This window comes from Micropterus dolomieu, linkage group LG13 (assembly GCF_021292245.1).
Source record: "Micropterus dolomieu isolate WLL.071019.BEF.003 ecotype Adirondacks linkage group LG13, ASM2129224v1, whole genome shotgun sequence".
Taxonomy (NCBI): Eukaryota; Metazoa; Chordata; class Actinopteri; order Centrarchiformes; family Centrarchidae; genus Micropterus; species Micropterus dolomieu.
The window spans coordinates 19,505,405-19,532,206 of NC_060162.1; the positions used below are offsets into that span (position 1 = coordinate 19,505,405).

Genomic DNA, 26,802 nt, shown 5'->3' on the forward strand with positions numbered 1-26,802 from the left:
AAGAAAACAGAAATAAGAAAACAGAAATATACTCAATTCATTTTAGGAAGACAATGATTACAAAGTGGCCCAATCAGGAGGATAATCTGTATATTTGTTTTGAACATCTTTCCCCTAATAAAGGATGATCTGTGATAAACCTTTCTAATTTTGGAGCATCAATAGACTGCAGAGCAGTTGGTTTGCATTTTTCTCACCACAAGACAGAGTAAGAGGAAAGGCTACCATGGATTTATGGATCGGTTCAATTCAGAATACACTACCATACTTCATTACTACAATAGTCTAACAAGACCAGAGATGTAGTCTCAGTGTACACATGAACAGAAACACACAGACAATCTGCTGTTCTTTCTATACAGTGCCTTGCACATTTCTTTGAATGTGTTATGACACCTCCCCCTTGTGTTCACGTTCAGTACTAAGCACTACAACAGCCAAGGGGAGGATCCAAGGGTGGAGTTTCACCTTGCTGTGCTCTGCTCATAAGCACAGGTACATTTTTTTAAAGACCGCAAGCTAAAGCCAGCAAAGCAAGTACAAGCTATTGGTGTCAGGGAAGTTGTCCGTTGTGAAAATGGCATGCAGAGCCAGTGATATACAGTAAAGACAATGGACAGCACTATCAAGCAGCCAGATGTTGCTCTTAACTAAATGCAAGTTAGATTTGAAGGGCCTAACTAACAATGGGGAGTTTTGTGGCTGATCTGTTTCTGCTCCTGCTGATTTCTACAGGACAAGTTTATGGAGGTAAGTCACTGCAGGGGCAAGGAAACCACCTTTCCTCCTAACTGTGTGATGCATATATTAAAACTGAGAACAATTATGCTACAACTTTACAGTTGAATGATTTGTTGCGTCGCTATAATATAACTGGCAATGCAGCAAAAAGGTTTTCACTACAGAAACATGTAGAAATACAGTTTTTAGAGGTTGCTAGTGCACATTTATTGAAGGTAACATTTAACATTCATACATAAACTGGTCGTTTTAGTTAATCCTATCCCCTTTTATTCCCCTTTTAATGAATTGATGCAGGAGATAATTGTTATGTTGTAAATGAAGTATTGTTTTTCGTACGTAAGTTAAAATGTGGCTGTGACAGTTGGCAGCTTAATGTTTAATCCAGCCTAATATTGTCTGTAGACATATGGCAATATGCTGCTGTATACTGGACATATATTTTGGCTGGATGCTTGGATGTCTCTTGATCTGGTGCCACACTGCTCACCAAATGTCCTCCTAAAGTTTGGTTTTAAAGATTAGAGTGATGTAACTTGCTTAAAAAAATTACAACTGAACAGTGTCATCATTAACATGTTGTTGCTCTTCCCTAAAAAACAATTAATTGTGCACAGAAAAATCAGTATTAAATTTATGTAAATGTTTGTTTTATCAGTGTTTCTGAATCCACACACATCAGGGTTTATTTAACACTTCACTTAGTTTTGAAAGGCCACCTCAGAGCTGGATCAGCTTTGTTAGTTGACAACTTCTCAATCAACACCTCTGATCAAATCTAAATAACTGCCACTGGAACATTAATATTTACAAACAAAGGTTGGTAAATGTGCAGGAATTACAGCATACAAGCACTGCCTCAGATAACTGTACATGTCTTTATACCTGCTTATGACAGCACATTAAAGACATGCATTCACATTCGAAGTGTGTCTGTAGCCAGATTACTAATAATCCAATGTTCACTGGTATCATAGAGGCAGATTAGAGATACATGGACAGACATGGGTTATACTGACAGCGGGCTTATAGGCTTTATGCAGAGCAGCACGCTGGGCCGCCCTGCTGACTGAGTATTTATCACTGGGACCAGTCTTATGGCACATAATAATAGCCTTGATAATTTTTTTTGTCTTTATTTTTTGCAGGCCGTGCATTTCCTAATCAGAGTTGCGTAGGGATTTAAAGGCAATAAAAGCCTTTAAGACAATTGACACCAATGTAGGCATGAAATTAAAACAACAGAAGAGATATATAAGAATATGGAATGCAGGACAACGCACATAAAAGATATTTTCCAATTGTTTTTCCAAATTTTTGAAGTTTTCCTACATGTAAATTTTAACAAGTTGCTGATTGACTTTTTGTTCTGTGTGATGTGGGAACATAAATTATTGTCTTTCATGTAGAGCTGGACAATATGGCCAAAAATTATATCACAATAAAAAGTTTCAGATTTGTCGATATCGACAATTACCACGATATGTATCAAATTGTTATTTCTTTCGAGTTTAAAGGCTGATTTATGCTGCTGAGTTAAAGTTGAAGAAACCTGAGGGTTAATTGTGGTTTAAACTCTTCTTTATGGTCAACACCAGATGCCAAATAGTAGATAACTTCACAAATCTGAGGGAGAACATTCAAAAAAATTATGATAAAATCTATGTCAACAAATATGCATAAGTAAAATTAAGTAAAAGCTTATTTCAGTCCTTTTTCCTCTACAAAGTAAACATCTAAACATTTATTGAATATTTACTGAACATGTGTTATATTGTTATTGAAAAAAAATATTGCGATAATTATTGTTATTGTTTTATTGTCCAGCCCTACTTTAATGTACTTACACCGTAGAGTTGTGCACACCAGATTTTGTGAGTCATTCATTCATTTAATTTCCCTGCTTTTTTTTTTATCCCCTTCATGCCAATTAGCTATTTTTATTGAGATAAGTGAAGATAGAGTTAGACTGTTGAATACTAAATACTTTCTTGTGTTCAGTCTCACTTCCACTCCATACTGCTGAACTGTTTAGAGAGCTTTAGAGTTTCTAGAGTGTCCAACACACACACACACACACACACATACACACACATCTCTCTGACCTCTATTTGCTGTGTGTTACACTTTCCACAAATTGACAGAGTGCTCCAATGCCATTGCTTTGTAGGTCAAATCGATTAAAATCAAGACTGCTTACGTTTTTCTATTCACTGATGTGAGTGGTGTGTACACTAGCCTCACTACTAAATGCAAGTACATTGTAATTGCATAGGCTAGCTAATTGCATCAGTTGAACCCCTTTTTTACGATGTTTTAGACAAAAGCATACCAAATGAAAAATTGTAAATGTAATTATTTTTAGCCACGATAACTGCATGAATCTAGGACTGACAATGGACAGGCGGTTGGTTGGTTGGTCCTCCACTTTGGTCCAGACTAAAATATCTCCACCACTATCACATGGATCAACATAAAAATTTGTACAGACATTGTCTTTCCCGAATAATCTATCCTAATGATTTTAGAGACACCCATATTATTCCTCCAGCACCACCATGAGGTTGACATTTGGGGGTTTGTGCCATGACAATTGGTACAGACCTTCGTGTTTCCATCAGGAATAGGTTAATTGGAATAACTTGGTAATCCGTTTACATTTCATCAGGCACCATCATCATGTCAAAATGATTGGTTTATGCAAAACTAATGACATTCCTGTCAGGCTCAGCTGTACATATTTGCTAATTAGAAAATCTTAGCATGCTAACACGCTAAATCAAGATGGTGACCATGATAAACATTATACCTGATAAACTTCAGCATGTCAGCATTGCCCTTGTGAGCATGTTAGCGTGCTGATTTCTGCATTGCACTCCAAACAGCTCTGTGCTCAAGTACAGTCCAAGTGGGAAACTCTGGTTCTGAATAGTGAACCCAATGCTGAAGTGCCTTAACCTTCATTATTTTCCTAATGGCCAGCAGGGGGCGATGCCACTGGTTGCTCCACTTCTTTAATGAGTTTATGATCTCAATCGTTACTTTCAAATCGTTTCAATACAGCATGATGTTCATTTAGTAAATTATGGTCCCATCTGGTTTAAAATAGACGATAAAGCAGGGTATGCTTCATAGACTGTATGTATGCTTCAGGGAATGGCTAAATTGTGACTGACAAGTAGCTACCACAGCGACCTATCAGGTGTTGTAATACAACCCCTCCTAAGCATCACCCTCTTGTCCAAATATGGTCACTTCTGGTTCCAGTTAAACAAAATGCCAAACTCGAGGCTTAAAAATGGCAGTCCACAAACCAAAAGGTGATGTCACAGTAGCTACGTCCACTTTCTTTTACACAGTTTATATGGTACAGCATAGAACCACTAGCGAAGTGAGGGTGTAGCGTCTAAACCATGTTTTAATGTTCCAAGTTCAAACTAGCCATATAGGTATGTAGTTCTTATCTGAGAGGAGTTATGAGGGTACAACCATGGTCATGAATTAATTTAAATAGTTATTTACTTTTTAATTTATATTTGGTGGTTTCCCAATTCGAGTTAGAGGTTTAAGCCCTCTAAGCTTTACACCAACAAATGATGATATTTGTGCTCTTAGAATAGCTCTGCCATTGCGAAATGTTTGCACAACTAAATGTCCAGTCTGCGTCATTTGGGTCACTAGTGAAGTCTAATTAGCATCAGAACATTTCAGGATGACCCACTCCAGAATGCATTAGTTGTCATTAATTGAAATCAGATAGCAGGTAAGTGCAGAGTAGACACCATATTGACAAGCTAGCCAATACAGATTAATGGAATAACCTTTACTGGGAGAAGGCCTTTGGTCACCAAATGTTCATTTCATTTTGTGGGTGGTAGTAGAGATTTTGTATACAGATATAACCGAGAAATGTAATTAAAAACAAAATTAAATTAGTATGGCAGTATGACGTAATTACTTCATTAATTTGTACCTAGGAATAAAACCTTGTTTCAAATCAAGCTGAACATGATTCTGACTGGGCTGCAAATCAAAACAGGACAAAATGAACACCTTACAATATAATGTAATCAGCAACAAGACAAATTACAGCCTAAAATATTACTGTGGAGCTAAAGTACCATCTTTCTATCAAAGTCTTAACATTATAAGCGTCACAACGTTATCTTTTTTGAAAGGACATTGGATTGCATTCAACTTCACAGATTCTCATGATATAGTGGCCACCCAATACATGTCAGGATGGACGTCTCATCTGTCTCCTTTTTCATTGTTGCAGTGTCATTCTACGGTGATGGCTATATTCACTTGCGGACAGTGGAGACATCGATTCAGACGATTCTCCATGTACGATTTCGAACCTCCAGTCAGGTGGGGCTGCTGTTTTTGGCAGCTGGACGCAGAGACTTCTTGCTGCTGGAGCTGATATCTGGTCGACTGCAGGTAGGCTAAAGCACATATTAGGATAATATCACACTTGGAAAATGGATGGCTATCATCAAGCAAAAAAAAAAAAATTTTATGACACAACATTTATCAGTTTGCTTTTTGGTCAAGGAAAAAACATTTGGATTTTGGCAATATGAATACAAATCAGTCACAGTAAAACCTGTCCAGGGAAAATATTTACCATCTTGAGAAGAGCCAGCGAGAAGTCTGAACACACACAGCTTGGTGTCAAATTGCTCACAGAGAGAGAAAAATAACCCCCCTGGCACTGGCTTCTTTTCAGAACAAGTTCCTTCATGACCCAGGTTAGAAGAGAAGACCACAATAGTTTAATGAAAACTCCAAGTACATGACAAGTAACTGCTCATGAAATAGTTTGTGAATAAATCCTTTAATCTACAGTTGATAACTGCCTTGATTTTGTTTTTAATTGTGCAAACTCACCATCTCATCATCATCATGCTATGCTTGCTTTTATGTGTTTTTACTTTTTATCCTGCAACTCTTGTTGTGGCATACAAACAGACATTAGAAAGACTTGTGCGTCTTGGTTATCACCTTTTATCACTCCTTTCCTCACTTTTTCCCTCCTCTCCTACGCCTTCATCCCTCAGGTACGTCTGGACCTGGGTTCAGGTGAGCGTTCACTACGCTCAGAAAAAAGCATTCATCTTAGCGACCTGGCGTGGCACTCCATGGAGCTGACCCATGACCACCATAATGTCAACATGACCGTGGACCGAAACTCTCATACCAGCCTCCGTATGCCAGGACCAGATCTGGAGCTCAGTGTCGAGTATGGGCTTTATGTTGGTGGGGCAGCTGGACTAAACCACCCAAAGCTTCTCAACATCTCTGGCGGGTTTAGAGGTTGCTTAGATGAAGTTGTGTTCAATGAACATAACCTGCTGTCCAGTCTAAGGCCTTATTCTGGGTACAAGAGCGTCCACGAGGTATCTCTGGGCTGTAGTCCACAGTTTTCTGCAACAGTAGAAGATTCTGTAAGTTTTTTCAGCTCTAAAGCCTTTATCTCTCTCCCACCGTGGGATGTGCCACAGGAAGGAGTGTTTGAATGTGAATTACACCCCTCTGCAAGAGAAGAAGATGGCATGATCCTGTATAGCTCTGGAAACCAGGGAGGGTTTGTTGCCATAGAGATCAGAGATGGTCATCTGGTGGCAACGGTAGGAAATGAAGAGGGGAGTAAGACTGAGTTGCGTTCTCTAACACATGTACGCAGCAACCACACCTGGTACCCCATCCAGCTGCACCTGCAGCCCCACATTGTCCAGCTGAAGGTGGGTGAAGAATTCGTCAAGGCCAACCTGACTCTGGCGCTCCAGGTTATCCAGCTCAAGGGGCCTCTCTTCCTGGGAGGGCTGAACGAAGAAGCTCGGGGAGAGGCAAGACGAGCTGGGCTACTGTCCGCTGTGCTTGGGGTGCAACTAGCTGGCCGAGGAGGCTCTTTCAAAGGCTGCCTCCGAAAAATTAGGGTGAACACTCAAAGCACGGGCCTACCTCAAGCTGCCATCACTAAGGACATCACTGTGGGCTGTAAGACAGGGCAAGCTCCAGATGCAGTGACATTCACCAGCCCAACAGATCATCCCGAGTTTGATGTTACAACCACACATCCAATCACCAACAATAAAAAGAACCCTAACTTTTTGTTGTTGAGAAAACTAGAGGTAGCGGAGGGAAGCCGAGCACCACTGGAACCCAAACACATGAGGGTAGGACTGGTTTTCTCCTGCTGCTCTGCTTCTAGTTTTCACTTTTAGTTATTTGACAGGTTTCTTATACATACATGTCAGTGAAAATAAACTGGAGTTATGTAGTTTCCACATGTGTATAAGTCAGTTCCTATTTGCACTCTCTTTCAGGTGAATCTGGATTTTCGGAAACTGGGCATTCATCCATCCCAGTTGATGTTCCGCATTGAGGGTCAGCCTGTCCATGGCCAGCTCCGGCTGGACCTCAGTCCAGACCCTGATGGGATGCTGGACAAGGGGCAGGAGAGGACTATCACAATAGGAGCAGAAGAAGTTGACCGGACTTTCAGTATGCTGGACCTGTGGCAGGGCAGGGTAATGTATGTTCACAGTGGGTCAGAGGACCTGCAAGACTTCTTCATGTTTTCAGTCTTCTCCAGTAGTAAGAGGGAACTTCCTGCGTTTCTGAAGGGCAACCGCCTGCACCGGTTTGATATCAGTATCAGTCCTGTTAATGATGCACCTGTGCTTAGCCTGCCGGAGGGAAATCTTTTCACTCTAGTGGAGAAGTCCAAACGAGTGGTAGGTACAACAGAATGCCTGGATGGTATGTATGTGTGTATAGTAGAAAATAAAAATGAATACAACCACAATGTCCCCAGCTGACAACAGATGTGCTGAGAGTGTTGGACCCTGACAGCAGTCCTGCAGAGCTGGTGTTCAGCTCCCTGGGAAACCTCAACACTGAGGCCGGACATCTTGAGCACCAGGATTACCCCGGCAGGTTTGTGCTACGGCTTCCGAGGCTTTACAGTGCCTCCAAATCTTCTTCCAATCATAGAGCTTCATAGAGTAAAACAAGTTGCTTTATATATATATATATACATATACTGTATAGGAGCAGCAAAGAAAGATGGTTTTGAAAAAAAAGGTTTACACAAAACATATTTCAAAGACTTTTTCTTATTTATTTGTGCTAGCAAAGTTTTGTAAAATTATTATTTTATATATCTGTGGTTGCCAGATTTTGATACGGTATTTCCGTGTCACATTCCACATTCACTCTAAGCCACTTTTGTCACCTTGTTGCACCTGGCTACATAACCAAAATTAATGCTAGCTGCTACTAGATGTGTCAAACCTGCAGTGCAGTACTTTCGTCTCCCTCTTCAACACGTGCTTATGACATTCAGAAATAGTTAGAAAAATACAGAGACACTATTCCAAGACAATAATCCATTATTTTTGTAGAGTAAATGTTATAGCTACATAGCCTATTATTCATCATTTTATTCTGATAACTAAACAAACTGATAAGTGTGACCTCCATACTATTCTGTAGCCGATCCTGACCGCCAATCTCCTTTTGTAGCATCAGACAAACGAGCAGAGTCGAAAACCGAACAAAACAGAACAGAAGTTAAACATCAATGCATCTATCTTCCAGGGCTATTAACTTGTTCTCCCTTAATGATCTGGAGGAGGCTAAGATCAGCTTTGTCCACACTGGGGTGCCCACCTCCAGGCTGGCTCTCAGGGTTAGCGACGGGATGAAGGTAAGTAATGTAATGTAAGTGTTAATTAGCAAATGTTAACAAGGTAAACTTCAGTATGTTAGCACTTTGACATTGTGAGCATGTTAGCTTGTGTTAGCATTTAGCTCAAAGCACAGTACAGCTTCTCAGAGCCGTTAGCATGATTGTTTTATTGCACACACACATTTTACATGTTGCCATTATGTTATATTGGCCTAATTAACCATCCGCTCCTGTTTATCAAATCTCCTCTCTCCCTTTGTCCCGTCTCATCTCCTATCCTCACCTCCCTGTCCTTTCCACAGATGAGCAACACAGTAGTTTTGAGAATTATGGCAGTGGCACTCAAACATGAACTGGTGAATAATACTGGACTTGAGGTGAACCAAGGCGGGGCTTCCTTCATCACAAACTTTCACCTTGCAGTACAAGTTAATGTGGCTGATCAGGCAGTAGATATCCGCTATGACGTTACAGAGCTGCCACAATATGGTGAGCTCCAGAGGTTGCACTCAAGCGGTGACTGGAAACCGACTACTTCCTTCTCTCAGAAACTCCTGGAAAAAGAACGGATCCGATACCTCAGCACTTTCCATGGCCTTCAGAAGCAGAACAACATCACTGACCACTTCAAATGTAAAATCAGCATTGGTTCCCTGGCTACCGAGGAAGTTGAATTCCTTATTATGGTACGCTGGATCCACTTCAAAATCACACGCAGCAAGATGGAGGTCAACGGTGTTCAGACTGCTGCTGTCACTCCCGAGGATCTGCATGTGATTTCTAAGGGCGTTAAACTCAACGAGAGCGACCTCTACTTCAGGCTCCTAACAGTCCCAAAGAAAGGGCAGCTATTCCTCAACAACAGAGTTCTACAAAGGAACTCAACTTTCAGTCAAAAGAACATCACGGATGGCTTGGTGAAGTACGGGTTGCTCAACAGGCTGCACGATGACACAAGAGACACATTCAGCTTTCAGGTGTTTTCAACACTTGCCAACTCTACTAGTTACGACTTCAGAATCAACATAAAAGCCGAGTCAACCGCCATCGATGTTGTAAACAAAGGCCTTTCAATCCTGGAAGGAGGAAGTAAAGTCATCAACAAAGATATCTTGTTTACGCACACAGCAAGTAACCGGGAGGTCCACTACAACATTACGGTGAGCCCCAGGCACGGGCAGATAAGAAAGATCAACCTTTCCAACTCAACTTCCATTAATGACAACGTTGTGACATTCACAAATCAGGATATCATTCGGGAGAGGATCATGTACGTTCATGATGACAGCGAGACCAAGCAGGATTCCTTCACTTTTCAAATTGTGGTTTACAAACTGCACAAACACACCAGCAAGAAGGAGGACAGAAACACAGCCGAACACACCTTTAATATCTCTGTGCAGCTCGTCAATGATCAGAGACCTGTCAGGGTTGTCGATAAAGTTTTCCATGTGGCCCGCGATGGGCAGAGATTGGTGACGTTAAATGACCTTTGTTACCAGGACGATGACTCGGACTTTCAGGACAGTTGGTTGGTGTACACGCGGAGGGGGATTCCCATGGGGGAGCTGGTGCTGGCCAGTGATACCAGTCACAAGCTGTATGAGTTCACACAGCGGGACCTCGAGCAGGTTCGCACCATTATAGATTCTTGCTCGTCCAGGTGGCAGAATATTTATAATCAGTAAGACATGGATGGATTTGCTGTTATGTTTTTGTGCCATGACGTCGAAAATCCTCATGTGATCCTCAACGTCATGCAAAAAAAGATTTATACGCCTTGCAACTTCCCAGTAGAAATGATGAAGCCTCTTCAAGGAGTAAACTAGTTCGCAGGAAACACTGCCCAACCACATTTAAAGGCAAACATGTATATGAATTGTTATAAATGACTACAATCAGAGTTGGCGCGGAAAGCCTGATGTAATACAAAGGGGTGAGATGTGATGAAATGTGGCACACACTTTCAGACAGTCTGTTCTCAAATGTATTCATGTGTTGCACCTGGTTGAAGAATGGAAAAAGAGAGCTTGAGAGAGAAGTTCAAATTCTTCATTGTTTCTCACCTGTGCAACAAGTGGGAGTGCCTGTCAGATTAGTGATTTTGGAAAGTTGTAAAAATTGTAGGACGCAGCCCCCCAATTCCAATGTTGGTGTGGAGAGACGGGGATTGCAGTTTGAAGGTCCGACAATGACTTTAAAACAGCAAATCCAGCTGCCTTTGACCTGTAGATATTCTGTTTTACTTAACGAGTAATACTGGTGTTTCTTAAGTTTGTAAATGTTTCTTCGTAAAGCCCGCTGATGCCTTTTCCTTTTCTGTCATCACCCCCTCTTCTTTTCTCTCCTCTCAGAAAAAGGTGTTGTTTGTCCACAGAGGGGTGAGTTTCGGGCGTTTTGTGCTTTTCGTATCAGATGGGAAACATTACGTTTCAACACTGCTGGAGGTGACTATTATGTCTTCACAATCTATGTATTTTACAGTTTTATTAGCCAATGTTAGCCAAGAGGCTAATTTTTAAATTATGTCGATTGACCACATGTTAATTGAACACTGAAAAAAATACAAATCATCATCATGTAAAATCATAACAAGAGAAGGCAGGCAAAAAATAAAAGCCTCTAAGAACAGAGTTAAAAGATAAAAAGTAGAGGAAGTGAAGCAGTGTGTTGGTGGTTTACCTTAAATGTTTATTTATAGCTTTTTCTACAAATTATTTGCTGCTAATTAAATATTGTATTTAATTAAATATAATTTTTAGTGTGATAAGTAAACCATGTGATGTTGGTAACATGTTCCTGACAGCTGCTATAAATAATTCATTTCTGTCTCTGTTGTGTAACTGCCTGGTGCAGGTGATTGCCCAGGATCCTTACCTTCAGGCTGAGAACAACACAGGCCTCACAGTGCAGCGAGGTGGGATCACAGCCTTGACCTCTGCTAACCTCAGCATCTTCAGCAACCTTGACATCCGAGACCCACGGGAAGTGACATTTGAGGTCTTCCTTCCACCTAAACACGGTGTGCTCTGCTTTAACGGTGGTGATCGTGAGACTGTAACAGAAGCACATGCAATTTCAAGATTCACCCAGCAAGATTTGGTGGAGGGGCGCCTAGCGTATCACCACGACGGCAGCCAGGAATTGTCAGATTGGTTCAATGTGACGGCAAGAGCAAGGGAGAAGAGCACAGAGAGTCGATTGGACAGAGGGAGGAGGGAGGTACATCTGGACATCGGAGTGCCTGTAAAGGTCTACCTGGAGAGTCACCAGAGGCCGCCAACGGTCCTAAGTAACCATCCAGTGGTGGTGGTGGAGGGACAGAATGTCTCCATAAGCAAGGAGCACTTAGAGGTAAGCTAATAACCATAATGCAGTATATGACTAATTGATTACTTAACCAGGTGGTCACTTTCTTGCCTGTATTTGTATCTGATATTGCAGAAGTTACTCAATATTTGACATGGAAAAATATCAAGATTTATAGTTTATTGTCTGTAACTGCAAACATATTGCAGGGATTTTATGTATGTAACAGACTGCTTTCTAAGTGATATATTGAAAATTAAAATGAATTAGAAATTAAAAATAGAAATTAAAATGACAAAACTCAACAAACAACAAACTCTCATGTTCATTGCAATATTTATTTTGTTTCTATACCAGTTGCCCTCCTGTAGTACATCACTCCTGTGATCTTTCAAAGTTTATTAATGTCATAGTTTAATGCCATTGTTGTAGTTTTGCATGCCGGACTTCCTCATCTTCTAGCGTACATACTGTATGTATTATATAATTTCCATGTTTTTTGAAAATGTATACTGTTTTGTTTGAACAGGTGGTTCATGAGGACAGCCGGCCCGCAGAGATAGTTTTTAATGTCCAAAGTCCTCCCACCCTGGGCTTCCTTCAGAGGATTCCCCCCAGCCACAAGCACCAGAACAACAATGGAGAACAGCAGCACCTCTATCAAGTACAGCCAATTTTACAGTCAACAATTAACACAGCTTTTGTTTAGGTTTAAAGCAGACTTCACAAGAGCATATAGCTTTTGGTTATATGTGAAAGAGATTTCTGAATTTCTGAGTGTTTTGTCTTCGCTTTACTTATATGTTTGAAGCGGGTAGGGCTCAATTGGAAAAATGTGAAGTCCCAGAGTTTAGCAACATTAGAATCAAAATGTGGGGGTCAAACCACACCCACACAGTCCAGATGAAGGAAATTTGAAGTTTTTAACTGTTAAACTCTAAATAAATATTTACATAGTAGGCTTTATCCTAACTAACAAACTCTAACTGTTGCTTATTTAGTCGTGAATATTTAATCTTATAGAGACTACAGCTTTAAAACCACATATTAAGGAGTTTTAATGAAAGCAAACCAAAAAGAGACTAAAAAGCCTAATCAGGTATTTATTGTAGTTTCACTATAAGTGAAATTATTTCACCTTCAAGTAAGAACCTAACTGGCCCCAAAAGTTGCACATTTCAGCTTTAAATTGTCACGCAGGATTCACACAGAAACAGGACTTGATTGGCTCGTCTGCTCCATTCCTCCATGCAGGGCACCAGAGAGCAGGCAAGAAACTCCTTCACCCAGGAGGACGTCAACCAAGGATTGGTGATCTACCATCAGCAGGCTACAGGAAGCACCAGCGACTCTGTTCTGCTGGAGGCAACAAATGGGGTCACAAAGGTTGGACCTATCAGGCTGGAGATTGATATCATCCCCATCCTGCTGCCTCTACAGGTACAGAATGTACATTATGTCCCGATGTTAGATGACATCAAAAAAGGAAAGAATTTTATTAAAGGAGAGAAATTCATTTTCCCAGCCAAAGGATTACACAAAGGTGGAATCGATTGATCAGTTAGTCAATGTCTATGTGACCTTCTAAAGATCTGTTGGTATATTCTGTAGGTGTCTGATCTGACCCTTGATGAGGGGTCGTCCCTGCCGCTGACCTCTGACATCATCAAGGTCGCCAATCATCACTTCTCAGGGATGAACTTCCTGTACCAGGTCATTGATTCACCGCGACATGGACACTTGGAGCACAGCCGGATCCCGGGGATGCCCATCACTGCTTTCACTCACACTGAGGTATGACTGAGTGCGCACACACACAAATCTGTCATAAATCACACTTTCCTTTGTTTTGTTGCTGTGTTCCAGCATTTTCGACATCGGAATTATTGGTTTAATGGGGTTATGACAATGGTTTTGAAACATCCATTTCTGACAGGTTTTATATTTAATTAAATGGGGAACACTCATCTCTGTGTGATAACACGTTTACTGTTTTTTTTATTTTATAAGGGTCATGTCAGAATAAATCTCTACATGAATCTTCTCCACCTCTCTTTTCTGTCCAGGTGGAACGTGAGTACATCTCCTATATCCATGACGGCAGTGACACACAGAGAGACAACTTTACCATTGTGGCTAATCAGACGGAAATCAGAAAGCACAGTCTGCCCTGCACAGTTCACATCAATGTCAAAGCCGTCAATGATGAGACTCCTGTTGTTACAACCAACAAGGGTTTAAAGGTAAGGTAATAGGACACGTTCGTGAGAAGTAGATAGCATCACCTTTTCTGATTAAAGACAGGCCGTATAGGATTACTTCCAACTATGTTTTTGAAAAAAATCCTAACTAGCATTTTGGAGAAATGTGTCTCAGGAAAACAGGGAATTGTGCACCAAGATATTTTTGAGTTAATACAAAACAATCTATACATACTATTACAGTTACTCCAAGTTACAAGTTTATTTGTAACTGTAAAATGTTCTGCTTAGCAAAAAAGAATAGTATTTCGGACATACTGCTTTTTAACTGCGAGTTAGACGAAAAGATCAATACTACTCTCATGTCATGGCCAAATGTGAAGCTACTCTATAGAGCCAGCAGGCGATTAGCTTATCTTAGCATAAAGACTTTGTCAAGTAAAACCATAACTTGTTGTTTCTATAGCTCTGCTTGTGTACAGATTAGACAAATGAAATATGATGTGCTAACTACTAAAATTTTGAGATGTTGGTAGGCAGATTTCTTTACCTTGTGACAGAGCTAGCTGTTTCCCCGTTTCCAGTCTTTGTGCTAAGTGAAGCTAACCACCTTCTGGCTCTAGCTTCATATTTAGCATACAGACATACAGACATTAGAGTGGTATCTATCTTGTCACCTAACTCTTGCCGATAAAGAAAAATAAGTTAATTTCCCAATGTGTCAAACTATTAATAGCTTTACTACTAGTTAAGTTAAGTTAATAGCCTCTATGACCTTTCTTTCCTCATGCTTCCTCAGGTGTGGGTGGGTTCAGTGACAGAAATCACCATAAATGATCTTAGAGCAGAGGACTCAGACACGCTGCCCGGGGGACTGGAGTTCATCGTCACGCCACCCAGCAACGGCCACCTGGCCCTGAAGAGCGCCCCATCCAGACACATCCTAAACTTCACCCAGGATCACATACAAACCGGACAACTAGTGTTTGTGCACAGTGGTGAGCAAAAATCTATTTACACCGTGTTTCTCTCGACTTTTACACTAACAAATGAGTCTGGAACAAATGTATGAATAACTGCTCGGTTTTCTTGATGTTGACTTTGTTCTTGTGCAGGTGCTTTGTCGGGTGGCTTTCATTTCCAGGTAAATGACGGCGTGAACTTCGCCCCTCGCCAGATCTTCAGCACAACTGCCCACTCTCTGGTCCTTACCCTGCAGAGAAATCATCCAATGGAGGTCTACCCAGGTGGTTTGACACTCTGGACTTGCACAAAGTCAGCTAAAGAGTTTCTTAAGCAGGCATTTTTCTGCTCAAGTACAGTATCTACATGTGATTTTAAAATCCAAACACTTATCAATATGGGTATTTGGTATTTGAACTCTTCAGCGCCATGAGAAGATTTATTAGATAGGAAAACATATATTAACATCAAATGCATTTATTTTATCTCTCTAAATGTTTAATAGTGTTTAGCCTCATTGTATGCTTATTGATAATCTGAAATCTGAAAGCTATCCAAATGTAGTGCAATTTTATAACAATAGCACTAGGTGGCATCACTAGTGTAAGCATTAGCCCACTGCATTATGTTTCTGCCTATGCAAACACATTACAGTACCTCAGTGCCCAGTCAGTGTCAGTGCCACATTCCACTTTATCTAACGGTTAACGTTAAGCGGTTCTAGCCTGTAAACATACACACTTATCAGTAGTTTCTGTAGTCAAGGTTACATAAGTGAAGCTGTTACTCTGATAGATAGCCAAGTATAGAACATTCACTATTGTAGTTTCTTGCTTGTATAGTACTTGTTGTAATAAAGATAGCAAATTATAATATTCTATTTAAAATTTGTATTCAGATTTTACAACCATGGTGCAAGTATGGATTATGTACTGATATTACATGTAACCAGGATCATTGACTGCCTCCTCTCTCTCTCTGTCTTTGTTATCTTTAAAGGCTCTGTGACACCAATCACTCAGCAGGAGCTTCAGGCCATAACCAACGATGTCATTGATGTCAGAAGAAACCACTCTGTGGTGTTTGCAGTGACCGATCCTCCTAAACTTGGTCGCCTGGTCCGACGTATGCGCGATAACTCTACACTAAACATTTCCACGTTCACACAAAGCATGGTAGGGGTGTGTGTGTTGTTGTTGTTGTTCAAAACATTTGTTAACTTCTCTAATAAAAAAAGGCCCTTTCTCCCTCCTCATTTGGTTGTGTCTGTTTCTCAGGTGAATGATGGAGTTATCTTGTATGATCAGAACAAGCCAGAGTCAGTGGGATGGTCAGCTGCAGACACTTTCTCTTTCACAGTGTCCTCACCTCCAGCTTTCCTTCCTCCACACACCTTCACCATCTTAATCTCCTACCAGGCCAACGAACATCACGACAACCTTCAACACAGGACTAGACTACTGAACAATGCAGGTATTGTGCGACCGTGTGTGTTTTTATTTAAAAATTGCATTTTTTCTATCAGTACAGAATAAACAGTTAATTAATACTACAAGTTACTAATTACTAATCCAAATGAATAAATACTTCTGGTGTTCTGCATGTACATTAGTATTTAACCTCTTAAAATAGCATTACAGCTTGCATTCATGAGTAGCTCAAGATACAACAGGGTGAACTCTGGAAAGATAAAGCCAGGTTAAATACTTTAAGATGAATAAACACTTTTACCAGGAAGAATATAAATTGAAGGGGACCAATTTAGGTGTTTGTATCTGTCATTCAGGTGCTGTGGTGGCTGAGGGAGGCAAGGTGATGATTGACAGGTCTAAACTCGATGCCTCCAATCTGCTTGGGAAAGTTCCAGAGCCTCACCGGAAAGACCACCACATCCTGTACCGTGTGATCTCCCTGCCACGCCACGGGGCTCTGTCTATACATGGACACAACCTCACCAGGTGCTTGGCTCCGTTCTTGGTATCACAGTAAATGAGCATGACACTAAAATCAAAATGGGTCATACCAGATCTAAGGCACAAATACATCAGTTAAACACAGTAACGCAGACACTTTTCTAATTGTCATTGTCAAAAAAAGGATATATTGATGAAAATCAGCGCTGACTTCAACAAAAACATTAAACTAACAATATCAACCTAAAGGCAATGTATTGAGGCACTGTGTGGAGACATTTTGAACACAAATGTTATTTTTTGCAACAACATTAAATAAAGTCTCAGGTTAAGAATATCCAGTATAGGCCTTCGGGTTTGATGTATATACAGTTTATATATATAATGTATACTGTATATATTCAACTCATGGATGGTTTCCATCCTTATCTTTATAGTTATTTTTCAAGACAACCTTGCAAATGTGAAATAAATAATGAGCTTTTTCCCCCTTCTTTTCTCAGGAACCAACCTGATTTTTCCCAGGTCACCCTAAACAAGTTAGGCATCACATACATCCACGATGACTCAGAGACGACGAGCGACAGCTTTACTTTCCGGGCTTGGGTGGCTCCTCTGGATCTCTCTTCTTCTTCCTCCTCATCTTCCTTGTCTGCCTTTTCCTCTGATTCCTCCTCCTCCTCCTTTTCCCCTCTCTATTCAGCCTCATCGTCCTCCCTTACTTCAGTAGATGCGGTTTCTCACCACCGCGTCAAGGACAGCCTGGCGGTAACAGAGACGTTCAACATCACAGTGACGCCGGTCAACGACCAGCCGCCACTCATCAGGAGCAGAACACCGAGTATGAAGGTCGTAGTCGGAGAGAGAGTCGCAATCGGACCAGACAATCTGCAGGTGGTTAAGAGTGCAGGCGTAGCTGCAGTCAGCACTGCACAGTTAGGGTTAAAAGTTTTTTACTTTTTCTCAGTATCATTGGCGACAACATTTTATATGTTATGCTACAGAAAGTGCCAATGTCACACCACATTAAATTAACTTAATACTTTATATAAGTAAAAAGTGTTTTTATTTTCCAGTGATTCACTGGACTATCTAGCAGATTTAGCTGTTATATTTTTAGAATTTTATTTATTTATTTATTTTTATTTTAGGAATTTAACATATAAAGAAGGTTTTAGGAGACAATATTAAACATCAACAGTAATCCTCCAGTGCATAAAGCATCAAAAACCATCAAGTCACAGTAATAACATGTCAAATGATGGTGACATTTTGAGATCTATTAAAACAGCAGCAACAATGTTTGAATACGATGAACATTCCTTTTGGAGTCTTATAAAATACAATCCTGTCAATCTACATGTCCAGGTTGAGGATCATGACACACCTCCAGAGGAGCTGCACTACCTCGTGATCAGTAAGCCCAGCAACGGTTACCTGACGCTGGGGGAAAGACCGGAGCCAGTGACCTCCTTCACCCAGTACGACGTCAACCACGGCCGGCTGCACTTTACACAGCAGGTGAAGAGTCAGTCTGCTGACAGAGACATTACGGCTCCGGTTCTTTTTGGCAAATGTGTGTGCATTAGGGATGTCAATTTGAAGCCTCTATGTCCGTCATTCTTACATGATTATTGTGTAAGAATCTGATGGCATCTGATACATTGCTGTCTAACCAGATTGTGTTCTGATATTGCCACTAGGGGTTGCCAAAGACTCAAATGTTCAAATCCTACAAATCCGAGGGGTTTTATTATCCTCTGTGTCAAAAAAGTTAACGTTACAAAGATCCAAATCATAGAAATAGGTTTTATGTTTTGTGACATGTGGATGCACTGGGCTTTAGGTTTTTTTTTAAATGTATTTGTCCTGACTTTCAGGTAGCCAGTGATTTCCATTCTTTTCATTGTGGTGTGGAACTCAGCTTCAGATATGTAATTCATCAGCATGTCTTATTTTTGTCAGTTACATCAGTATTGTGTGGTAATGCAGCTAAGAGAAGAGGCTGTTTTGAAACATTTATGTTCTTTTCTTTCTTTCTTTCTTTTTGTGCTTTCCCATTCCCATTTTCTATTCCTTCCTGTGGTCCCTGTGTCAGGGTGAGCCCTCAACAGGTGTTTTCTACTTCAACGTGACCGACGGTCATCATCGTCCACTCTACAGACTGTTCAGTGTGGAGGTGATAAAGCCCCGTGTCTCCATGGTGAACAACACTGGCCTGTCAATGGTTCAAGGCAGGACTGCTGTGGTCCTGACAACCCACCAGCTTGCAGCTCAAACCAACAGTCGCAGCCGGGCCAACATCACCTACACGGTCACCACACACCCTCGCCACGGACGCATTGCCATTAATGACCAAGAAGTCACAACCTTCTGCCATGAGGACCTGCAGTTTGGCCGTGTTGTCTACCACATGACCGATCTCAGTGAATCAGAAGACAGCTTCCAAGTCTCAGCGTCAGCCTCGTCCCCCGATGTCGACTATGGAAATGTGACCGCGCAGACGGTGAATGTAACTGTGCGGCCTCTGATCTACCTGAGGGAGCCAGTAAGAGTGCCCAGTGGTATCGCTGTGAAACTGGGGAAAGCCATGATTGATGCCTCTGAGCTGGCGAGAATCAGCCGAGCCGACCCGGTCTTTGAGGTTCTATCTTCACCAAAACATGGAAAACTAGTCAAGGTAAAGCTGTTCATTGTAAGCTTTTGATAAAGTTTGACATACCATACTGGTGTTTTTGCATAATAGCTTAACTCCAACATGTGTACATATTAAACTTGTAGAAACTCGACACTTGGTTGTGACTGGATATCTATCAAAGTCAACATTTTTTGTCAAACCAACTTAAAATGTCTTAAAACAACTACACCTAGGAATCGGTGCATTTCATTAGGTCGCCTGTCAAGGGTGTCATTATCCCCTTTACCCCCTGTAGTAACTTCCAGGGAAATGCAGGATACGTCAGAGAGTGAGGAAGGAAGTCGCAAACATAACTAAACGTAACGTGAATAAAACATTAATACATTACCTTGTCCCTGAACATGATTTTTGCCGGAGTCACATCAGATAGATTGTTATTGGCAATGGTGGTCAGTGTTGGGAAGTTACTCAGAAATTGTAATATATTACTAGTCACTTATTACTCCTTAAAAAAGTTATATTATTACTTTTACTTATTACTGGGTGATAAAAGTAACTAGTTACGTAACTATATTACTTCCAGTGTTTCCCACAGAATGACAGCGGGTGGGGCGGGTGGTTATTCTAACATCGGACATGTTTGTGCAGCGGTGTTCACGAGAGAGAGGGAGAGAGAGAAAGATGGAGCGAGCCAGGAGTGCTGCACAAATATATGCTCCTCATTACAGCTCCTTAATCAAAAATGATTATCCGCATTGATAATTATCCACATTATAGGCTAATTATGGGAAACACTGCTTTCCCTACCACCCCCCTTCACCCCCAAACCAAGCAGTCTCCCCCGACTTTTTAGCTAATATCATATCTAACAGCAGCAAGGAGTGTGGTTTTTACAAAGCATATAGTCCAGGCCTAACGTTTCTTAACACCAGCGGCTGAAATAAAAAAATAAAGCAAGTAAATCCCGACTTTTAAACAGCGGTTTTACTGCACATGTAGCCTGTTTATAAGAGCAGTATTCAGTAGTTACAAAACGCTACGTTAACGCCACTCTCTCCCTACGAGTCCGAGCATCATTGGCAGCAGCTGCCGGAGTTTCTTTCTGTAAGTTTCACGTCGCTGTGCTGCTTCAGCAGAAGCTTCAATAAATCAGATGTATAACTGTTCGCGGTTGAAAGCTTTTTGCTGGTCGCAAAGAGTTTACTGTAGACGACTATGTTATTTGCATCTTAGACTGTGACACAGTAATGGCAGCAGCTACTTAAAGCTGTGGAAAGAACGCCTCTCTCCCTCGTTCTCCATTCTTCCTTTAGTGTTTGGCTATCAGCGGACATTAACAACAGAAGGTCCGGTACCGCTGAGCTGCCGCACAGTCGTGGATTTACGTCAAAGATGGTGTGTTCAGTAACGAGTAACGCAGCGTTACTTGCCTTAGTAACTAGTAATAATATTACCGTTTTAGAAAAGTAATTAGTTACACTACTTAGTTACTGGGAAATGTAATATTATTACTGCCCAACACTGGTTGTTTACAAATGAAGACAACAACTCCCATGATTCCATACTAATTACATACTTACTATGTGTTTAACACACAGACACCAGTTGCCTATTAGCCCTGAACAGGAACATGTTACAAAATGTGTCAGTTAGTAAATTAAGTTTAAAATTTACCTTCTTTAAAGAGTAACTCCAGGCACCAGGCAGAAAATGCATGTTTCACTACTCTGTGGTTGAACGTTTCAAGTGTGTTGTATCCCTGACTACACCCAGCCTCACTAATAGGTGTGAAAGTGCCAGAAGTGTGCTCTGTAACACTGTAAACCTGTTTTTCTGCTGGTGTAAAATATCCTGTATTTAATTTTAAGTAATTTGTTTTGTTTGTTTGTTGATGTGTTGATCTATAATATAACCTCTGTTACTAATAGTATAATCATCTGATTTCAGTTCACTCTTTCTTATGCTGTGTCTGTGTGTACATGTATACAGATGACCTATGACCCTAACCGAGCATCAGAGGTCCTGAAGTCTTTTACGTACAGAGATGTGGTGCAAGGCCGGGTCGCCATCGAGGAGACTCTCAGTGATGGTGACAACCAGCTCCATAATAACAAATCAGCACTCACAACAGCTCAAGGCCACGCCCCCGCCACACCTCTCAATGATTCTTTCATCTTCCTACTGAAGGCCGGAAACGTCCAACCAGCGAAAGGCGAGCTTCACTTCACCATCTTTCCCCACCACCAGATGCATCATGGTCTGAGTGTTTCAAATAAAGCAGATGGTGCAAGTCACAAACACACGACGAGCCGTCTGCCCACACATAATAGGACCACTACCAAAGGAGGTGGACGAGGGGGATCCACGACGCACAACGGGGTCGGTTTGCCCCCGCACATTTTGTCACATAAGAACAACAGGACACAGCACAAGTTAAGGCCTCACAACCGCTGGGCGAACCACACGCGCAGCGGGAGTCATGGAGGAAGGTCAGGGAGCGATGCAGAGGGAGCAGGAGGAGGTCACAGTCATGCCCCACAGCCCCACACTCCCTCTATCTCAGACAAACCCGGCCTAGTGAACCATCCTAACACTCACCCGGTTCACGTTGAGGTCCTCCCTCGCCCCGCTGCTGACCCTCTCCTCATCATCCTGCCACTGCTGTCGTGTTTGCTACTCATCGTAATCCTCATAGTTTTGATTCTGGTGTTCCGCCGCCGCAAGGAGAAACAGGCCCGGCTGCGGCTTCTCCAGCAACTCGCTGCAATGGGGTTACCCCCTGAAGAGGGCACTGACGGCAGCCCTTACCTGGGCCAGGCAGAGCGGAGTGTTGCTATGCCCTCTGTGGTTGTCACCCCGCTGGGCCCTAGAAGCTGCCCTACCTCACCCAGGGTACCCATTAGTCCTAGAAGGAGGAGTCTGGCCCCTGGGATGACCTTCTGGGGACCATTTGAAGCTGACGGAGCAGGTGATGATGGGAATATTAGACATGGTAACATTAGTGAAAGAGATTATGGACCATGTGGTGGTGCTGTACCAGATTTCACTGCAGGATTCAAGACCTCTCTGAGATCAATGTCCCTTACTCCGACTCTTAAAGACAACCACTACTGGGTCTGATGGAAGTAATTCAAAGACAAACTGTGCCTTAGTGGTGTATTTTTGGTGTGAAGGGTGTAAATGGCATGTGCGTACTCTCCAGGGGACATCTATAGTCATCTAAGGCACAGCTGAAACTTTTTAAAAACATGACAAAAATATGCACATTTGTTGAAGAAATTGTTGATTTTTGTAGGGAATGTATAAATCCCTTTATATTTAAGTAATTTCACTGAACCGACTTGAACTGAACACATCTTTGTTGTAGTGTACTAAAAAACAATGTACTGAAAAACTGTTATTTCAACTGTAAGACATTCTAGGAGGTGTGAGGTACTGAATCCATTATAATTGCTTAGGCAGCTGTTTGCCATTTTCGTTGGTCAGATTTAATGTAGCAAACTTTTAAGTTATCTTAAATGTGTCATACAACTGGTAATTGGCACCTCTCGCGTACAATATTGTAACTGTACGGAGTTGATGTGTGTAAACTATGTATGTTAGCTGTTAGATCATAGTGTTTGTCCATGTGATTAAAGGTACTGTAAGCTTTCAAGTCCATTCATGCAAACAATCTTAATAACATTTACCCCTCATTCTGTTTCCTTTTATTTTGTTACAGCTTAAGGTGGTGAGCTGTGTCTAGTTCAGCATTAACAAAGACATCATTAGCTTCCACAGGTCTTTACTGACCAACACTTTTTCCACGTTTGACCCATTTTATGCCAGCCTGTATTTCGCAATGCACTGTGAAAGATTTATTTTAATAAAAGATATTTCTTAAAGACTTCTCCGTGTTAATCGCAAACACATAAGTGCAAATAATAGTCTAAGTTGAAAAACTGGATCACAATTCATCTTCATTCATCTTTGAATCTTATGATCTTCCTTTAGTGCATTGTTGTTGTTTTTTGGCCATTATTGATCAACAGCAACGGGCTGTCTATCTGCTGATAATGGGGATGCTTATTTTAACACATAAAAAATGGACATACAGCTGACAAAAATTGACAATGTGACAATTACATAAACAACCTTTTAGGTTTTATGTAACAAGCAAAAGTAGTCCTCAGCCTTTAGAACCATTCAATCCAGATGTGCATTGATCTGTATATGCAGCATATGCAAATTATCCTCAATAAATTCTCAATCTTGTCCTGTATATATAGTCTGGTTTTCATCAAATGTTTTGTGTATGTTAATGTTTTTTAAAGAGGCTATATGTAGATTTTAATGAAATCATCCTTCCATCCATCCACCACTGCTAGTCTTGCGTACAGGGTCGCGGGGGGGCTGGAGCCAATCCCAGCTGCCACTGGGCAAAAGGCGGGGTACACCCTGGACAGGTCACCAATCCATCGCAGAGACTCACATGGACAAACAACCAGTCACACTCACACTTCAAGGACAATTTAGGGTCACCAATTAACCTAGTCCACAAGTCTTTGGACGGTGGGAGGAAGCCAGAGCACCCCGGAGAGAACTCACGCAGACGCGGGGAGAACATGAAAACGCAAACTGAAAGGCAGGGGCAACCGAGGTTTGAACCCGCAACCTTCTTACAGCGCTAACTACTGCACCACCACACCGCCCTTAAAGAGGTGGTATAATGCTCATTTTCAGGTTCAAAATTTAGGCGGCTGAGCGGGCGGCTGGCCGGCTTCACACGCTCCTCCTGCTGGTTGGCACAGGCTTCCCCCACAGCCACTTGCGGAGCTCCTCAACTCCGAAAATATTCAAGCACATTTTTGTTCGGCCATCACTAGTAAAACTGTCAATATTCGAAATCTACACAGCTGATTTCTCACCTTAAAACTTATCAGAAGTGGATTTAGTGATTCCATTCGAAAACTGTAAAATATAAAACTTCCTGTTGCTGGCCTCTGTCTGGCGCATGCAATGTTGATGCAGTGAATAGTGACGATCCTCTCTGACCAATAAGCAGTCTGTCGTGTTTTCATGTTACATTTTAGTATCCCTCAGCTCGCTTGGAACCTCTGGAAATGTCCCCGTTTTAACTGTGTGTTAATCATAGACTGTACAAGGTGTTGATAGACCTGAAATCAGATTTTACGTGACCAGAAAGACTGGACAGCAGAGCTGACAGGTGTCGTGCCGAAAAGTGATCCTCCGCGGGAGAGCGCGCAGCATGTTAAAGCTGTATCACCCAGTCTCTTTACATCTACAGCTGCTTTTATCTGGATCAAACAGACATAATGTGCAAATAAACATCACTTTATGTCAGTAGTAATAGCAAATGTATGTCTGTGTGATACTTTAACGTTTCTTTAACGGAATAATCACAATTGTGGCATAAGGCTAAGTGTTTGCAGTTTTTAGTGTAACCAGGCATGACATTTACGTGATTATAGCCGATAATAGAAGCCTGATGTTGCCGATGGATTATGTGTTTGGTAGGCCTATGTCTAATATCCTTGTTTATATTTGGAAAACGTAATGTAGTCTATTATTAACATGACTTACTGCTGAATTATATATAAAATAAAGACATGATCTCTTTTGCAATTATCCTTATGACTATTGCTATGTACCAACCAATCCAGTAGCCTATTTTTTACCTGTTGAAATACCTTTAAATGGCCAATACAACCTATGTAATGCAGTATTCCACTTGCCAGAAAGTGATTGCAGCCTCTACTTATTGACTGAAAGGTAGTTTCTGCCTCAAAATGATGATTGATTTAATTCAGAAGAGTTATATTTGACAGATTATAAAACCAAAATTGTTCCCCTTTTGTATTTCATATATAATAACATTATATTTTTTAATGACAAACTGACCACCAAACCAAAAATTTCACCTGTTTTCATTTCAGAAATCTGGTCACCTTAGTCTAACTGTTATACTAAAGTGTGGCAACAATCTTATTTATAATATTCAGTCTAGCTTACTAACGGTTTTCATTATAATCCAAACAATTACAGCTGTGCTGACACTGCTGAGTGAAGATACACATCTGCAAAATGATGTGTTATCTGTAACGAGCATGGCATTGTCGAGCAAAGTGGGACTTTACCCGGGTTTCCAGTATTATATGTGATGCTGTCTATTGTTATGTCCCTGTTTTTATTTTGACCAAGCGGGAAGCTTCCGGTCTGAGACACAAAACCACTGCGGAAGTCACTTAAACCTGCATTCTATTGAACGGCCAGCAGTGGGCGACTCTTCTAGTCCTGCTCCATTAGAAATAATGGTAAAATGACCCTACTTCTCACCTGATTTATTACCTTAGTAAACACTTTCCTAATGAGTTTATGGTCTCAATCGCTAGTTTCATGTCTTCTTCAATACAACATGATGTTCATTTAGCAAATTATGGTCCCATTTAGCTTCAGGGCGAGATTATCTATGATTGACATGTCGTTACAATGGCGACCTGTCAATCAGGCCAGACTGACTCATACTCACGGCACTTTGTAAATTTAACCAGCGCTGTTGAAAAAGCGTGTTAGGAGTTGGCTGTTCACTTTCTCTGTTGAGTACGTTTAGTTTTAAGCCTGTTGTTCGCTAGACAAAATTGTCAGCCCTGTTAAAATGACAGTTAAGATGAATTACAGATACACCTAGCTAAGCAAGCAAGCTAGCTCCACACATGGCTGTTAGCGCCACCGTCTTGTCCAATAATGTTAACGTCTGGTGCCGCTGGTTGCAAAAACTCACCATGGCGGCGCCCTATCGGCCAAACTCAAGGCTTCAAAATGGCAGTCCACAAACTAACGGGTGACGTCACAATGACTATGTCCACTGAAAACCCCATGACACAGCCTGATCAAAATGGTACTCCTGTGATGTAAATGTAGTGGATTAGATGCAGCATTTAGAGAGCAGAAGAGCTGTCTTTTTTGTGTAAAGTGGAAGAAAAATATCTTGAAAAAAACTTTTCTTTAGATATATTTTTATGAATTAAAAGATTTGGCTGATTCAGAACAGCCAAGAATAATCATTTGCAATTATTATCCGAAACTAGTAAAGAAGAAAATGAAAAAGGAAAAGGAAGACAGGGGAAAGAGTACGAGTCTAAATAATGAAGAGCCTGAGACTGCAGTAACCCGACCTGCAGTCTGATCTCTGGTGTCAGATATCAAGGACTGTACTGCTGCTGCCTCCACAGGAAAAACAAGTGAGTAACACTTTTAACTTTGGGAAAACCTTGCACTGAATACATATTTTTATATTGTTGAGCAGTTGTTTAAAAAAAGTGTGATTTAAAGAAATAA

General features: G+C 41.2%; 1 protein-coding gene and 2 long non-coding RNA genes across 5 annotated transcripts; 1 reads left to right on the forward strand and 2 right to left on the reverse strand.

The window, feature by feature from the left end:
* The first annotated feature begins 686 nt into the window (after window positions 1–686).
* On the forward strand, window positions 687–23,124 carry LOC123981290 (chondroitin sulfate proteoglycan 4-like). Its single transcript, XM_046065971.1, has 22 exons — window positions 687–750; window positions 5,021–5,184; window positions 5,805–6,923; window positions 7,074–7,484; window positions 7,565–7,686; window positions 8,350–8,458; window positions 8,743–10,071; window positions 10,795–10,887; window positions 11,297–11,794; window positions 12,279–12,413; window positions 13,004–13,189; window positions 13,361–13,543; window positions 13,816–13,992; window positions 14,750–14,948; window positions 15,066–15,197; window positions 15,913–16,088; window positions 16,191–16,386; window positions 16,700–16,871; window positions 17,330–17,720; window positions 18,195–18,347; window positions 18,925–19,506; window positions 21,454–23,124. The coding sequence occupies exons 1-22, from the start codon at window positions 687–689 to the stop codon at window positions 22,582–22,584; spliced, it is 7,722 nt and encodes a 2,573-aa protein (XP_045921927.1). The 3' UTR covers window positions 22,585–23,124.
* On the reverse strand, window positions 12,839–14,894 carry LOC123981307. Of its 3 annotated transcripts, none has more exons than XR_006827731.1 (3): window positions 14,726–14,894; window positions 13,375–13,549; window positions 12,839–13,105 (listed from the first exon to the last, which is right to left on the reverse strand). It is a non-coding gene; the product is annotated as an uncharacterized LOC123981307 (long non-coding RNA). The 3 variants fall into 3 exon arrangements; XR_006827732.1 differs by having other exon boundaries at window positions 14,779–14,800; XR_006827730.1 differs by lacking the exon at window positions 14,726–14,894 and adding an exon at window positions 14,501–14,691.
* On the reverse strand, window positions 17,314–26,360 carry LOC123981308. Its single transcript, XR_006827733.1, has 2 exons — window positions 26,246–26,360; window positions 17,314–17,588 (listed from the first exon to the last, which is right to left on the reverse strand). It is a non-coding gene; the product is annotated as an uncharacterized LOC123981308 (long non-coding RNA).
* Window positions 26,361–26,802: the final 442 nt, after the last annotated feature.

Excerpts from the sequence above, each read along its gene's own strand:
- LOC123981290 (XM_046065971.1), top strand. The coding sequence starts at position 687 with ATGGGGAGTTTTGTGGCTGATCTGTTTCTGCTCCTGCTGATTTCTACA. Across the intron at positions 10,072-10,794 it reads CACAGCGGGACCTCGAGCAG|AAAAAGGTGTTGTTTGTCCA; the intron begins GTTCGCACCATT and ends CTCTCCTCTCAG. Across the intron at positions 15,198-15,912 it reads TCCAATGGAGGTCTACCCAG|GCTCTGTGACACCAATCACT; the intron begins GTGGTTTGACAC and ends TTATCTTTAAAG.